General features: G+C 38.6%; 1 protein-coding gene across 1 annotated transcript in view; it reads left to right on the forward strand.

The window, feature by feature from the left end:
• The window catches only part of STARD9 (StAR related lipid transfer domain containing 9), a 99,239-nt gene that overhangs the window by 41,962 nt on the left and 43,892 nt on the right, over positions 1–13,385 (forward strand). The window contains exons 8-16 of the mRNA XM_054275033.1: positions 4,175–4,244; positions 6,406–6,478; positions 7,348–7,415; positions 8,389–8,486; positions 8,703–8,900; positions 9,293–9,390; positions 11,173–11,250; positions 11,951–12,025; positions 12,531–12,710. Of these exons, the coding sequence (XP_054131008.1) occupies positions 4,175–4,244; positions 6,406–6,478; positions 7,348–7,415; positions 8,389–8,486; positions 8,703–8,900; positions 9,293–9,390; positions 11,173–11,250; positions 11,951–12,025; positions 12,531–12,710 (938 nt within the window). The remainder of the gene's footprint in view (positions 1–4,174; positions 4,245–6,405; positions 6,479–7,347; positions 7,416–8,388; positions 8,487–8,702; positions 8,901–9,292; positions 9,391–11,172; positions 11,251–11,950; positions 12,026–12,530; positions 12,711–13,385) is intronic.

The following is a 13,385-nucleotide window of genomic DNA, read 5'->3' on the forward strand; positions in this document are numbered from 1 at the left end:
ACACAAAATGCATATCACATAGGATGTTATGGATCCTGTCACATCACAGCAAATACTGATTGGTCCTGGCTTCTAAATAGAGTCCTTGTCTCTGTTTAGTGGAGTTCTCTTGCTCTCCCTGACTGATTTTTCTCCCTGTTTTTCTTTATTACGGCATTACTCATCATATGGTTATCCTTCCTTCAGAGATTGAGGGAAGATGTGACAATAGATAGAGCGACCTGACTCTGTGATTGGATGGAGCCTGATTGAATGGAGCCCAGCTCTGATTCCTTGGGCACCTGCTGTATTGGTCATAGTGCGTCTAACAGGCCATGGTTATTACCAATTCCTGCTCTCAAAATTTGAAATCAGCACTTGCAAAATGTTGAACTCACCTGGTCCTGTACACAAGGGTCTATCAGACATTCTGGTTGTCTCAGCTGTGCTTTCCCAGCACATCAGCCTCCTGTTTTAGTGAGACTTGGGAAATAATAGATTAATTGATGGTCTCATTAGTATGGCAAACATAATTCTTTGAAAAGTAAATTCATAGACATTTGGCTTTTACTGAGGGCTTTCCAAGATTCTCTTTCTACCTGCTTGTAATTGAAGAACTTCATTGTTGATGGAGTCCAAAGACTAAGTATTTTCTTTTAGCAGCTGCTCATTCAGCACGCAAGAAAGGGTCTTTAAACTGCTTCCTTCCTTGGCAATTTCCATCTCTTTTCTCAGGCCTTATATCTCCAGTGATTCCTTGGCTGCATATAATGGAGTTTCCCTGTTTTAAAAGAAAATAAAGTTATAACTTCTGCCAATGGGCTGGCTTGCCTTTTGTCACTGTTTTGTCTTCATCTGGAATCTTCCAGGCCAATTCTGTCACTTCTTTTTAAATTCTATTGTGGCTTTTGTTGTTGTTGTGGGGTTCGTTTGGGGGGTTGGCTGTTTGTTTCCATTGTGCTTTTTTTGTTTACCCATTTTGAATAAGGATTTTATTCTTGGATTCCAAATTTTTTTGACTGGAAAAAAATTTGTGCTAGAGTTCTGAAATATGCCAATAACGTTCCCAGTTGATTAGATTTTGTGAACTAAGAGAAGAGATAATGGCAAAAAATTAGTCTAAATAATATTTGCCGCTTTTGACTACAGTTGTAAATTTATTTTAGATTATTCACTCTCTCTGTATATTATGACAGCCTCAAAAAATAATTGTATTAATGCCTGTAAGGAAAAAAAAAATATTTTCAATAGTAATTGTGATTCATGTTTTTTAAGAAAACTGATCACATGCATGAAAAGTGAAATAATTTCTCTGCTGAAGACAGCATGGGGTGCAATTGGATGTTGTTTTGAGACTATGTGAACTGAGGTAATTTCATCCTGATGAGTCAGTGGCAACAGAGTTCTTTTATTTTAGATATGTGTATACAATATATATTAATAAATTTGCCTATGCAGTTTATGCAATTGAGAACTGTGACAATTTGCTTTACTTGAGACAGCCTTAGTGTCTGTTGAGGAGAGGGACTAATAAAATGTGGTGGAACTACATTCATTAGCTCACATCAAAAATAAGTTGCAGTGACTTAAATGCAAGTTTGAAGTATAGGTAGCTTGATTTCAATAAGATTGAATTCAAGAAAACCTCTTGTGAAGAGGTTCACAACACTGGTACAAAATTCCCTTCTCAATTGCACTAATGTATTGCTGCAATCAAAAATTGGTGAGCTCTGTAAGGAGGGTTTTCCATGTGCTGAAGCAGACTTTGATGATTTTATATGTAGTCTCTCTGTCCAGGATCAGAGTGCAAGAATAATATTTCCAACAGCTAAGATGAAATTTATCAGCAAATTTACTAGGAGACCTTGATTTGTGCTTCACTTCCAGGCAATTTACTGTATGGGAGAAATTAAATTGGCGAGCATCAACAAAGCTCAGAAATTTTCCATTGTCTTCCATACACCAACAAGTTAAGGACTAGCATCTGTATTTGCATTGTACTTCTTGCAAGCAATCAGCAATTTTAAGGTTTGCTGACTCTTAGGAGGAACTCCTCAGTGTGCATTAGTTTTAGTTGTGTGTTTGCTGTCAATGACATCCAGAGTACAGTTAGCTGGGGATGAAGAGTACAGAGAGAGGGGAAAATCAGAAAACTTTTTCCCTTTAAGGACACTTAGATGCCCTGGGCAATGCATTTTCCATTTTCAAGTCCAGTCAGAAAGTCCCAGCTCTGAGCATTAAGTATTTTAAATGTTTTCCAACCCGTTGTTTTTACACGTAAAGGCTGAGAGATTGTAGCCTTTAAAATGCTGGAAGTGTTTCAGTGCTTTGGATTGGAATCGTTTCAAACTTCTCCCTCACAGATGGTTGCACTGTTAAGGAATCGGCCCCTCTTAAATCAGGAAATGATGCAATCCATTTTATTACTCTGAGACAGATTTCTGGGGGAGATCCTTTCTTACTCCAAGGCAGATTTCTAGACAAGAAAGTGGATTTGATCTTTCTATGGGGCTTGAAAATGACCTTTCTCTTTCTGGCAGCCAACAGAACACTTCATCATTTCTTTTCAGGCAGCATTTAAAATATTTCATTAACCTTATTAAAAAGCTAATTGTTTTAAACTCTCAGCAAGATTCACAATTACAGTGCTTAGGGAAATGTAGACAGGTAAGAATTTCTTCCATGCCTCTTTTTTATAACAGTATTTTTATTCAGTTAAATAAGACTCTGAAAAGGGGTCTGGGAAAACAATGTATGATAGTTTCCATATTCTGAGCTGTGAAGATCCCAGTGCGGCTGGAAAAATAATGGGCCTTTTTCTCCAATGGAAAATGTGATGACTTCTGGAATTAATGTGTTGTAAAGAGACACTAGAGAGCAGAAGAAATACTTTTGTTTGAAAATCATCCTATACTGTTTGTGCATGCAATTGTTCATGCACGCACACTGCAGTTAGGGGTTTTTTTAATAGGTGTGGGTGATCCAAAAATCTTTTTTTTTCCCTTTATATGTATCAATTATTAAAGGACTAAAGTTAAATCTCTTCTTTGTCTTAGGTTTTACTTTCATTTAGAATAAAGCAAGCTGTTATCATGTAAGGATAGACTCGAACAATATATCAAAAGTACCTATTTCAATCTGGTTGAATTTCATATTAATCTTGACTTACATTCTAACAGTAGACAAATAAATCAATATTTTCTGCAATACTTTCCCTTCACCCACACTTTTGTGGTCTGTAGTAAAACAAATCTAAATCTGTGGAGGGGGAGGGAGTTGCCCTGGATTCCATCTGTGAGATAAAACATTCTGCACAGGCATGTTTTTTTAGCTGTGGTATGACACAGACTTGCTTCACAGCTCAGGTGTTTTTCAAGGAGTCACTGCAGTACAAATGACAAATAATCCTTGGAGACACATTGGAGGCATATTAAGCTGTATTTGTGGTGAATCCAAGCTCGCTGGGGATGGTTCCGTGGGTGCTCTGGAATTCCCGTTCTGCGGGGAGCGCGGTGCCGCAGCCCAGCCGCCGGCTCTCCGTGCGGGGCCCTCCTCTTCCTTACAGCCTTGTCCCCGCTTAAAAATAGAACCAGATTTAAAAACAAACACGTAAAAAACAACCGAAAACAAGCAGAAAGGAGAAGACAAGAAAAGGCCAGATGATTCATGTCGTTATTCAGGGAGATCTTTCAAAATGCCCTCTGAGGGAAAAGTGCATGAAGATCCCAAGTGCAAGCTATTTAATTAAGTGGTGAATATTCACAGGGGTTGGTTCCTGGTTCAGTTACTTGTGTAAGCAGAGCCATCATCCTGAGCAATGGCCAAAATCTTTTTTACAGGATCTGTACCCAAACAGAAGCAGTGACATAGCTGAAAATTTATTATGGATTTATACTATTTCTTAAATACCATTGTTGTGCAGATGGAAAAGTTCTGATCTGTGAAGGTAGGAGGCATTTTTTGTACTAATGTCACTGCATCAGAAAGATGAACTAGAATTTTTTACATAATTTTTTTAAAAATTAAATAGTTGTGGTTTTTTATAAAATTAACTCTAGTCCAGAGACTACTTGTATAACAGACTGCCATCTCAGCAGAACATTCTTATTCTCCTGATGTTGGGTAAATTGTTGGATGAACTGAATGAAACTCCCTGAGAAAGCTAAGTATTTAACTCTTCTTGAATCCTTGGCAGGTTTGACTCAGCATTTAGTTACAGACTACAAGCAAGTCGTAAAACTTCTAGAAGAAGGAATAGCTAAAAGGTATTTTACATAACAAACCAACTCTATCTGTATTTAACTCTTCTTTCACTGTATGTTTATTTCACTGATGTTTATTTTACTGTGGAGTTGACAGTGCTTTGTGATGACAGAATGTCAAATTGGTGGTCTGGTGATATGAGACACACATGAGACCTTACCTATCATCATGTTGTCCAGAGCAAGAGCTACAAGCACTCATGAAGATCTTTCTTCAACACTGACCCTGTGCTGACTTGCTCACAAAATTCCACGATCTGTTGGTGACAAAAAATGCAAGCCAAGAAAACATTTTGCTGTAAACAGACATCTGTTTTCCCCCTTCACTTGCTCATGATACTTTAGACTGGATAGCTTTCAACTCCCTTTGTTGTATAATTCAGCGATTTAAAAATGCTGATAATATAATGCATACTTATTTATTTTCTAAAACTACTATGTTTATAATTATTTGGTTTTATTTCTATAAGTTCTTAGTCCAAATTGTGTGTTTGCTGCCAGTTAACTGTGGGGTTTGGAACACTGGTGGAGCCAATGATTTTGGCTCTCATTAGTTAGACACTTTTTGACAAGAAACCTTGAATATCTTTACAGGTGCCATTGCAGTAATGGAAAATAGTTATATTTGAAAGAATTGCCCAAATCCTAATCACAGTTGCAAAATTAATATTAAGTCTTATCGTAAGAGTAGTCAACATTTTAGAATAACAGTGATGCTGGGAAGTAAATAAAAACTAAGCTGCATTATCACAAAAACTCCCATAGAATATACATCAGGATTAAGTTTTGCTGTTTCGGTTTGTAGCAATTAATAGATACAGCTTTATGATAAAAAAAAGACTAAGGATTACAAAATTCCAGGTGAATGCATGGGTTACATGTGTTGTGAGTAATTGAGATGTGAATTTGCTCTGTAACTCCCTTGTGTATTGTTGGAGGTGAGGAGTACTAACACTTCCTCCTCCAAATCTTGGAGCACTATCTTTTTCTCTTTTACTTTATTAACTTTGGTGCTGTGCCCTTACATTCTCTGCCCACTGTAGGGCTGTTTTCTGTCTTCTGCCCTTTACCTAATTGTTTGTCCCGCTCCAGCATCTGGAGCCCAGTTCACATTCTCCTGCTTTGGCTTGCTTATAATCACGTTGTGCTCAGCTGCCCGTAGCTTTTGGCAGTGGCCACTCAGGACTGTGGAGGAGGTGGAGGAAGCAGGGAACAACGGGGAGGAGAGTCCTGGCTTTGCCCTGGTGCCCTGGGCACCCAGCAGCACACACACAGCTGCACTTCTCTGCTCTCTAGTGCAACTGCTCTCTGCTGGTAACAAAAGCATGGTACCATTTCTGCCCTGCTAAAGTTACCTGCTGTTGTTGAGGGCAGGCTTGGCAAAACTGATGATAAAGGCTGCACCTATAGCTGATACTCAAGGCAAGCTGATACTCAAAGGCAAGCCGTGGACAAAATGCTAATTTCTTCGGGTTTTCCTAATTTAAACAACAATAAAGAAAGTAGAATTTCCAAATGTTTGCACTACAGAGGCAGTGAGAGAATTCTACTGCTCCTTCTGTGAGCAGTTCCTGCTTGTCAGAGTGCCCTGGGTCAGATCACAAGAGCCATCTGTCCGTGTCAGAGTCACCAAGTGCCACACAGGGAATTACAGTACTCATTTAGCACTCACATGGGTGTACTGCTTAGTCTCATTGGGCTCCTCTGGCAGTGTAAAAGAGCTATACCAGAGTAAAGGAACCCCAGAAGTTGTCTAGGAAGATTTTTGAACCCTCTGGAAATGCCAAGGGATAAAAATGGAGACAAATGGAGAAGATGTGCTGGCTTGTGCACTCTGTATTGGGGATGAGCTGTTTGATGCTGTTGCTGGCTGTACTTCTCTGCTGTTCTCCCTGCTTATGCCACACCTTCCACCTGTGCTGTGAGGCTGCTTTCAGATATCTCCTCAGAGTGCTGCTGGTGGAAAAAACCACCTCTAATTGATCCTCACTTTTCACCTTTCCATGTTCTCTGCCAAATGCTCAGGGATCAGATCCAAGAATGCAGCCTGCCGTATTCTCCAAGGTTCACATTTTTTCATTTATCTGCTGTATTTGTTGATTTTGATTTCCCCCAATACAGGGAAGTAACCCTTTGTAATTGAATGGTTTGTTCTTCTTTCTAGAATCACAGCAGCTACACATATTCACAATGCCAGCAGCAGATCCCATGCTATCTTCACCATCCACTACACTCAGGTTAGCTAAAAATAACCCAACTTCCTCACTTCCAAAAGCATTGCTCACTGTGTTGTGCATTGTTTACTTGTCACTATTTTGCGCTGTTTGTAGTAATGGTTGGAAGCTGTTACTTATTTCCTTTGGATCACACTGCAGATGTGTTGAGTGTTTGTTGAAGCATTCTGTTCCTTTGTGCAAGCTTATAGTCAGAAGTGATGCCAAAACCTCACTTTTAAAAGAAATGTTTTCAGTTTCAATCAGCCCTTTGAAATGCAATAACCCCTCAGATGCTGTGAAAATTACATGTGAATATGTTTGAGGTTATGTTTTATCACGCTTGTTTAGGATTCTTAATTGAAGTACAGCATTAGTTTATACCAAAATTTTGTATCTGTCCAGCTTTTTAGATGTGCTCATCTTTTTAGCATTTGGCATCCAGTAGTCTCCCTGAGACAATGCAGCCTTTCTCTGGAGGAATTACATCCTGCCCTGGCAGGGAAGTCGTTCAGTGATCCAATAGACCTTTTCTATCTCACACTCTTAACATCCTGTAATCACAGAACATTTTGGGATATTTTTCCTTAGTTTCACAAAAGACCTTTGGAATACATTAGTGGAAAATAACTCTGCAAGGTCTACAAGAAAGCCTTTTAGAGTCTCTAGGCAGTAAAGGTTTTTTGAGAGGAAATTGGCATGAGAGGGTAGTTTTTCTATGGGGTGAGAAAGCTGTTGGGTTAGTGGTTTGAACATAGTCTGAGGGTTAAGGTCACAAACAAAGGCAGAGAGAGTCATATGTACAACTCAGCTTTAAACAAAAGAGCACATCAATTTTATTTTCATTAATTAATTAAGGGGAATAATCTTCCTTATTGATTTTTTTTTTCCAGGCTATATTGGAGAACAATCTTCCCTCTGAAATTGCAAGCAAGATCAACTTAGTGGATCTTGCAGGCAGGTAATAATATACTGAAGGGCAGAGAGGTAATTTTCTCTGAAGATGCTGGCAATACTGTCTTAAAAGATGAAGTTTAATATTTTAAAATTTCGTTGAACTAACAGAAAGCCTGACTTTCTTATAAAGTAACAGGGAATATTAAGCTAATATTGTCTTTGTCAATAGTTCTTCCGTACTGGGTATTGGTTTTCACTGGGGAAGAGAATTCCTGGGTTCTCAGAACCAATACTGTGTTTTTGCATATATTTAAGGTAATTCCATTCAGCTCTATATTCTTATTAAGTTGCTTTTCCAGTAAGTGTTGTTGGAATTACTAAATCTGTCCTTGAAAAGAGAGGGGCAAAAAGGAATGCGCTCCTCATGACTGCCTAGCACTGCCCAGCATGGGCAGGAGAAAATAGTTGTATCTCACTGTCTATGTTGTTTATATTCCTGAAGTTCCTAAGTCTCTGATCTTGTGCATTTCAGTGAGGTACATGTGGTTGTGCTGGATGTGACAGAAAACAGAAAGATGGAAGTTGAGCTGAAGAATTATAGAACAGTTAGAGAAAAGGACTTTTGTTTTCTCAAGAACATAAATTAGCATGCACGTATGGTCAGAGAAAGTGGCATTGAGGGAATATACAGACTTTTGTACTGAGCCAGGCTACCCTTGTGGAGATGTGAAATGTGTATTGTTCTTCTAAATTCAGAACCACTCTGATTGGGTTGCCCAGTTCAGACTTGAGTTTATGTTTAGGTGTGTCTTTAACAGTACATTGCACCAACAGCCTTTGTTCATGGTTGTTTGAATTTTCTGAAGTAGAGGGCAATACAAAATATTTGAAGAATATGGGTTTTTTAATTGCAAAGCTTATAATTTCTGTTTTCTTGTATTGCTTGAAAATGCATCATGTTTTCATATTGATTGTATATTAATAATTAAGCATTTTTATTTATTTTCCATTGTCTTTTTCACACTTGCTTGCTACAGCGAAAGAGCTGATCCCAGTTACTGTAAAGATAGAATTACCGAAGGTGCCAATATTAACAAGTCATTAGTTACACTTGGAATTGTCATATCCACTTTAGGTAAGCACATTAGTTCTTTATATTGAAGTGTAGCAATAAAAGCATACAACTCACTCACTGTGTGTTGAGTGTAAATGTTATTTGCATTTACATCAAAAAGCTCAGCAGAACAGCTGTATGGTGTCTTTATAAACTGTAATGGCATCTAAAAAAATTAAGAAGCCATGGCAGAAGAAAATAACTCCTTTCCTGAGCTCTGTGTTACTTCTCCCTCAGCACAAAATTCTCAGGTGTTCAGCAGCTGCCAGAGCATTAACACCCTCACCAGTGAAGGGGAGAGCAGCCATGTGGAGAGCCCTCCCTCGGGCAGCAGCGGGAGCAGACGGCCGGCTTACATCCCCTACCGCGACTCCATCCTCACCTGGCTGCTGAAGGACAGCCTGGGGGGCAACTCCAAGACCATTATGATTGCCAGTGAGTTTGGTTCCTATGAACTGTTTAACATTTGGCAACACATTGTGCCTTTAATAAGAACCTCTACTGCAGCGAGAAGACAGCTATAACACTTAGAGTCTGTCCTTGTAAAGATTTTCATAAATACTTCACAGAATACTCAAGGAAATGAAAATGCATGCTGATTGTGCATGAAATTATGTTTAAGAGTCTTACCAAGGTGATAGCTTCGATTTTAGGTGATTCATTCTGTTATAATTACAGTCTGGAGAAGACATTCTCTGTGAGCTGAATGAAATAATCCTAGAGTTATTTTTTAAATCCTTTTAAGGAGCAAGACTGAAAAAAAAACCTTTTTGAAAAATGATGGGTTAAGCTGAATATTTAAATTGTGCAATTTGTTTTCTTTCTAGCTATCTCACCTGCCAGCTCCAGCTACAACGAGACCATGAGTACCTTGAGATACGCTGCAAATGCCAAAAATATTATTAACAAGCCCAGAGTAAATGAGGTGAGGCCTTGAGTTCTGCCTAAGTAGCCTATGCAGTCACAATTTGTCTTCCTCTCAGTACACAAAATAATGAACTCCTTAAATACATGGGAATAATTTTGGCCACAGAACCGGAGCTTCATTCATTGCCCGTTCTAGGAATGAGCTCTGACTTTATGACAGACACATTTGTTTATGTGTATCCTTCACAGGCTGCACAAGTTAAAAGATGGCAGAGTACTAGGAAGAGAGTCAGGCGCTGCATTGGAGGCCTGAATTCTATTGCTGCCCCTACTATCCCATTCTTGTTCAATCCTAGATGTTCAGACACTTAAGGCAAAATTTCAGTTGTGCTTTTTTCTCATTTCCCATCCTTACACTCAATCCACATTTATCAAATGTGAAAAACATAAACTCTCAATCAAAGACATAGTGTTAGAACAGATTGGACGTTTTAGATACTATTGTCATAAGAACCAGCATTAAAAATAATTCACAGAGAAGTGCATAATTCTGTCTGTCTTTACAGCAAAATTCAAGCAGCACAAACTGATCCAGATCTACAATCACATATGCTAGAAATATAAAACTCAAGAATTGCTGTTCTGTAACTGACCATTCTTGACCTGAATTTCTGCATGAGGCCCCCTTTACACGTGATTGCATGACTTAAGGACTGAATTATAGTGCATCCATTTAAGGAATATTCAGTGAATTTAGGTTTCAAAAATAGTCTTGATTCAGCCATTTCCTAATATGTAATCCATTGACTTTACAGCTTTAGTAGTACTCTTTTGTGATTTGGCATGAGTCTATCAAGGTTTTATATTGTAGATGGAAGGATAGAGTCTTGGAGTTGTACTTCACTATTTGCTTTCCTAACAATACTATGTTAGATTTGGGCAGAAGGAAATCCTTCTAATCCTAGGTTTCCCAAATTTAATTTGCATTTTGATTAGGAGTGCTTTTAAGCTGTTTTCAGACATCAATAGTAGCAGCAATTGTGTGCTTGGTTTTGCAAGCAGCAGTTCTCAGCTCTGTGACAGGCTAAAGTCACATAAACACTCCTGGGTAAGTCCCTTGTCACACACAGCCTCTCAGCCTCCCAGCTTGTGCACCCATCACTCTCCTGCACAGCCCATGGTAGAAGACCCTTGACCCCAGCCCTTCAGTCTTCTTCCCCTCACTGCAAATTGACCCAGCAGCCCAGAGAAAGCTGATTCTTGACTCAAGTGTTTGTCTGAAATGTCTGTAAAAGCTGTTTTCCAGAAACTACTGGTACAGAAACACTGAATCTCTGAATCTCTGAAAGTGAGATAAATGCCTGACACCAAGCAGACAGGAAATTCTTTATGTATCAGCTTTATGTATGTATCTTTATGTGTGTATGTAAAGGCTTTTATGTAAATACCATCCTGGATGACACTCTGGCTTTGTCTCCTTCAATCAGATTTTATATGCCAGCTTTAAGTTATAGCATCTTTCTGATGTAATGTAGCTATTTTGAAGGTAAATCCTTAGAAGCAGTGATGTATCCCTCTGGTCATAATGGGAATAAATGCTATGGTAGGTCTGTGTTCAGAAGAGAGATGGAAAAATGTTTATGGTGAAAGAGAATAGGTCAAAGATGAGAACCAGCTGTCCCTAGGCAGTACATTCAAGGGCCTGGCAGAGTGAAGCAAGGGATACTGCTGTGAGTTTGCCTATTCTCTCTCTCCCTGACTGTTGGAATATCTCCACATTGACTTCTTATACTACAGTTTAAGACTGATTTTTCCAACAGTCTGTGTCTCAATGTTTCAGGATGCAAATGTGAAACTGATCAGAGAACTGAGAGAAGAAATTGATAGGTTGAAAACTATGCTGATGAGCTTTGAACTGGTATGTAGCAACATTTCTCTACTGGAACTTTTGTGTTACTTTAGGTAATTTACTTTCATCTCACCTGTTTATCTTTCCAAACTGTTCTCTGGGTGATTTTGTAATTATTATAAGGTTAACCGCTTTTCTGTAATTTCTCCTCTTTCTGTCACTGTACTGATGAACCTGAATTATAAGTAGTCGTGTAATGATTCAAAAGGATTTCCTTGCCTGTCTTTCATAGAGTTGGATTGTTTACCTGTCCAGAAATACCATAAAACAGGATATTTTATTTTTAAGGATATGGAAGCTTCAAGAGATTAATTGATGTTTAACACTTCCTGCATGCTGTCTCCCCACAAAGGAGTTGTGAACGTCTGGGAGCCCTCACAATACAGCTGACATCCCTGGTGTTTTTCCCTGTTGGAATAATAATACTGATTTGGTTTTCCAAGCCATGGAGAGGATGTTTTGCTGGGAGAGACAGAACTTACACTTCAGAACGTATTTACACAGAACTATCTGTCAGTTACTGCTTTTCTACCAGTTCTTTACACCCAAAAATTGCATGCAATAGCTAGAGAGATGTAGGCTAGATGCATGTTTTGTCTTTCCTTCTCTTGACTTCATCTCCTTGAAATGCTGGCGAGTGAAAGAACATGCCTGCCAGCTGTGCTTAAGAAAACTAACCTGCAGATCTTGGTGGCTGTTGTTTGTACAGAGAAATTCCAGTCCCTCTTGGAGTGATGACAAGGATGGCAATCTGACAGAGCTGGTCCTTCAGAATGAAATCAAGGTGTGTATGATTTCATTTACTTGGTGCTGTAACTACCTCTCTCTCTAGGCATGGGGGATAGCATTGCTGTAGTTGTGAAATTGCAGAGAAAACTGTTTTGTCTTAATCCTTTCCTTTTTGCTCTGCAGATGCAGGAAACTGCTGTCCTTCATTCATGTTGAGTGTGCTCCGCCAGTTTGTGACAAAAGTCTCATGTCCTTAATGGGACACAGTCCATTGTGCATCACTAAGCCCACACAATCTGCCTCTTGTTTGAAAGCTGTCTCAATATATCACAGCAATCCATTACACACAGTCTCTCCCTTCTAACAGAAACTCCAATTTAGTCAAATGAAATTATTGTACACTTACCAAAATTACTGAGAGGATTTGATCACTGCTAACCTGGAAACGTTTTGCAGACCTTAGGTTTTGCCCAAAGACAGGCAAAATAATTTGTTAGCACGATCAAAAAGAAAAAATAGCCTGCTTAGTAATGAAACAGTTCTCTCTTCTATTCTTTAAGATTGAGCAATTGACCAAAGACTGGACAAGTAAGTGGACAGACAGAAAAGCCATCATGGAGGAATACAGTGTGGACATCAACAAAGAAAAAGCTGGAGTAACAATAGATTCTAATTTACCTCATCTAATGGCCATGGATGATGATATCCTCAGCACAGGAGTGGTGCTATACCATCTCAGGGTGAGATATGCTCACTTGTTTTATTTTGCCCTTTAATGTGAAAATATTTGTTTTCTTTGGAAATGGAGAGTGGTGTGGGTGACATTGCAACAACAGCTATCAAAATATGAAGGTTGAAGATCACAAGACAAAATGGAGGAGAAAAGCAGAAAATAATTGGAAATGGAGAAGAATTCATATATATTAATATAATTTGACCCCTTATGAATGCATGTGCAAAGTATCTGAATTATATTACAAGCAAAGCAAAATATTTAAATTAGTACACAGAGCATGAGGGCAGTTATGTGTCCGTATATGTGGAAACATAAAGGATGGTGTTTAAAGTATTCCAGACACACTGGTCCAAATTTTATTATGCATTTGTACACTTAAGACTGGAATATTTGTATATGTATAGATAAAAGTAAGGTTTAAGAAACAAAAGCTCACTTTGGCAACAACTATATGTTGCTTTTAACCCTATGAGCGATCTGCCAGGTAGATACCAGACATGTAGCATGAAGGTTAATTACTTGTGATACTGCTGGAGTGGATATTTCTGAAGATCACATAGAAATCCTGGCCTCATAGATACTGTTGTGTTCTGTAGCTGCTAATTTAAGGCAAGTTTTTTGCTAAGAAACTTCTATAACATTGTATGTACGTTACTGAACATTATGGCATAAGATGTGC

Source organism: Melozone crissalis, unplaced genomic scaffold, assembly GCF_028551555.1.
Source record: "Melozone crissalis strain CALT ecotype California unplaced genomic scaffold, PUWL_Pcris_2 ptg000018l_1, whole genome shotgun sequence".
NCBI classification, from domain to species: Eukaryota; Metazoa; Chordata; class Aves; order Passeriformes; family Passerellidae; genus Melozone; species Melozone crissalis.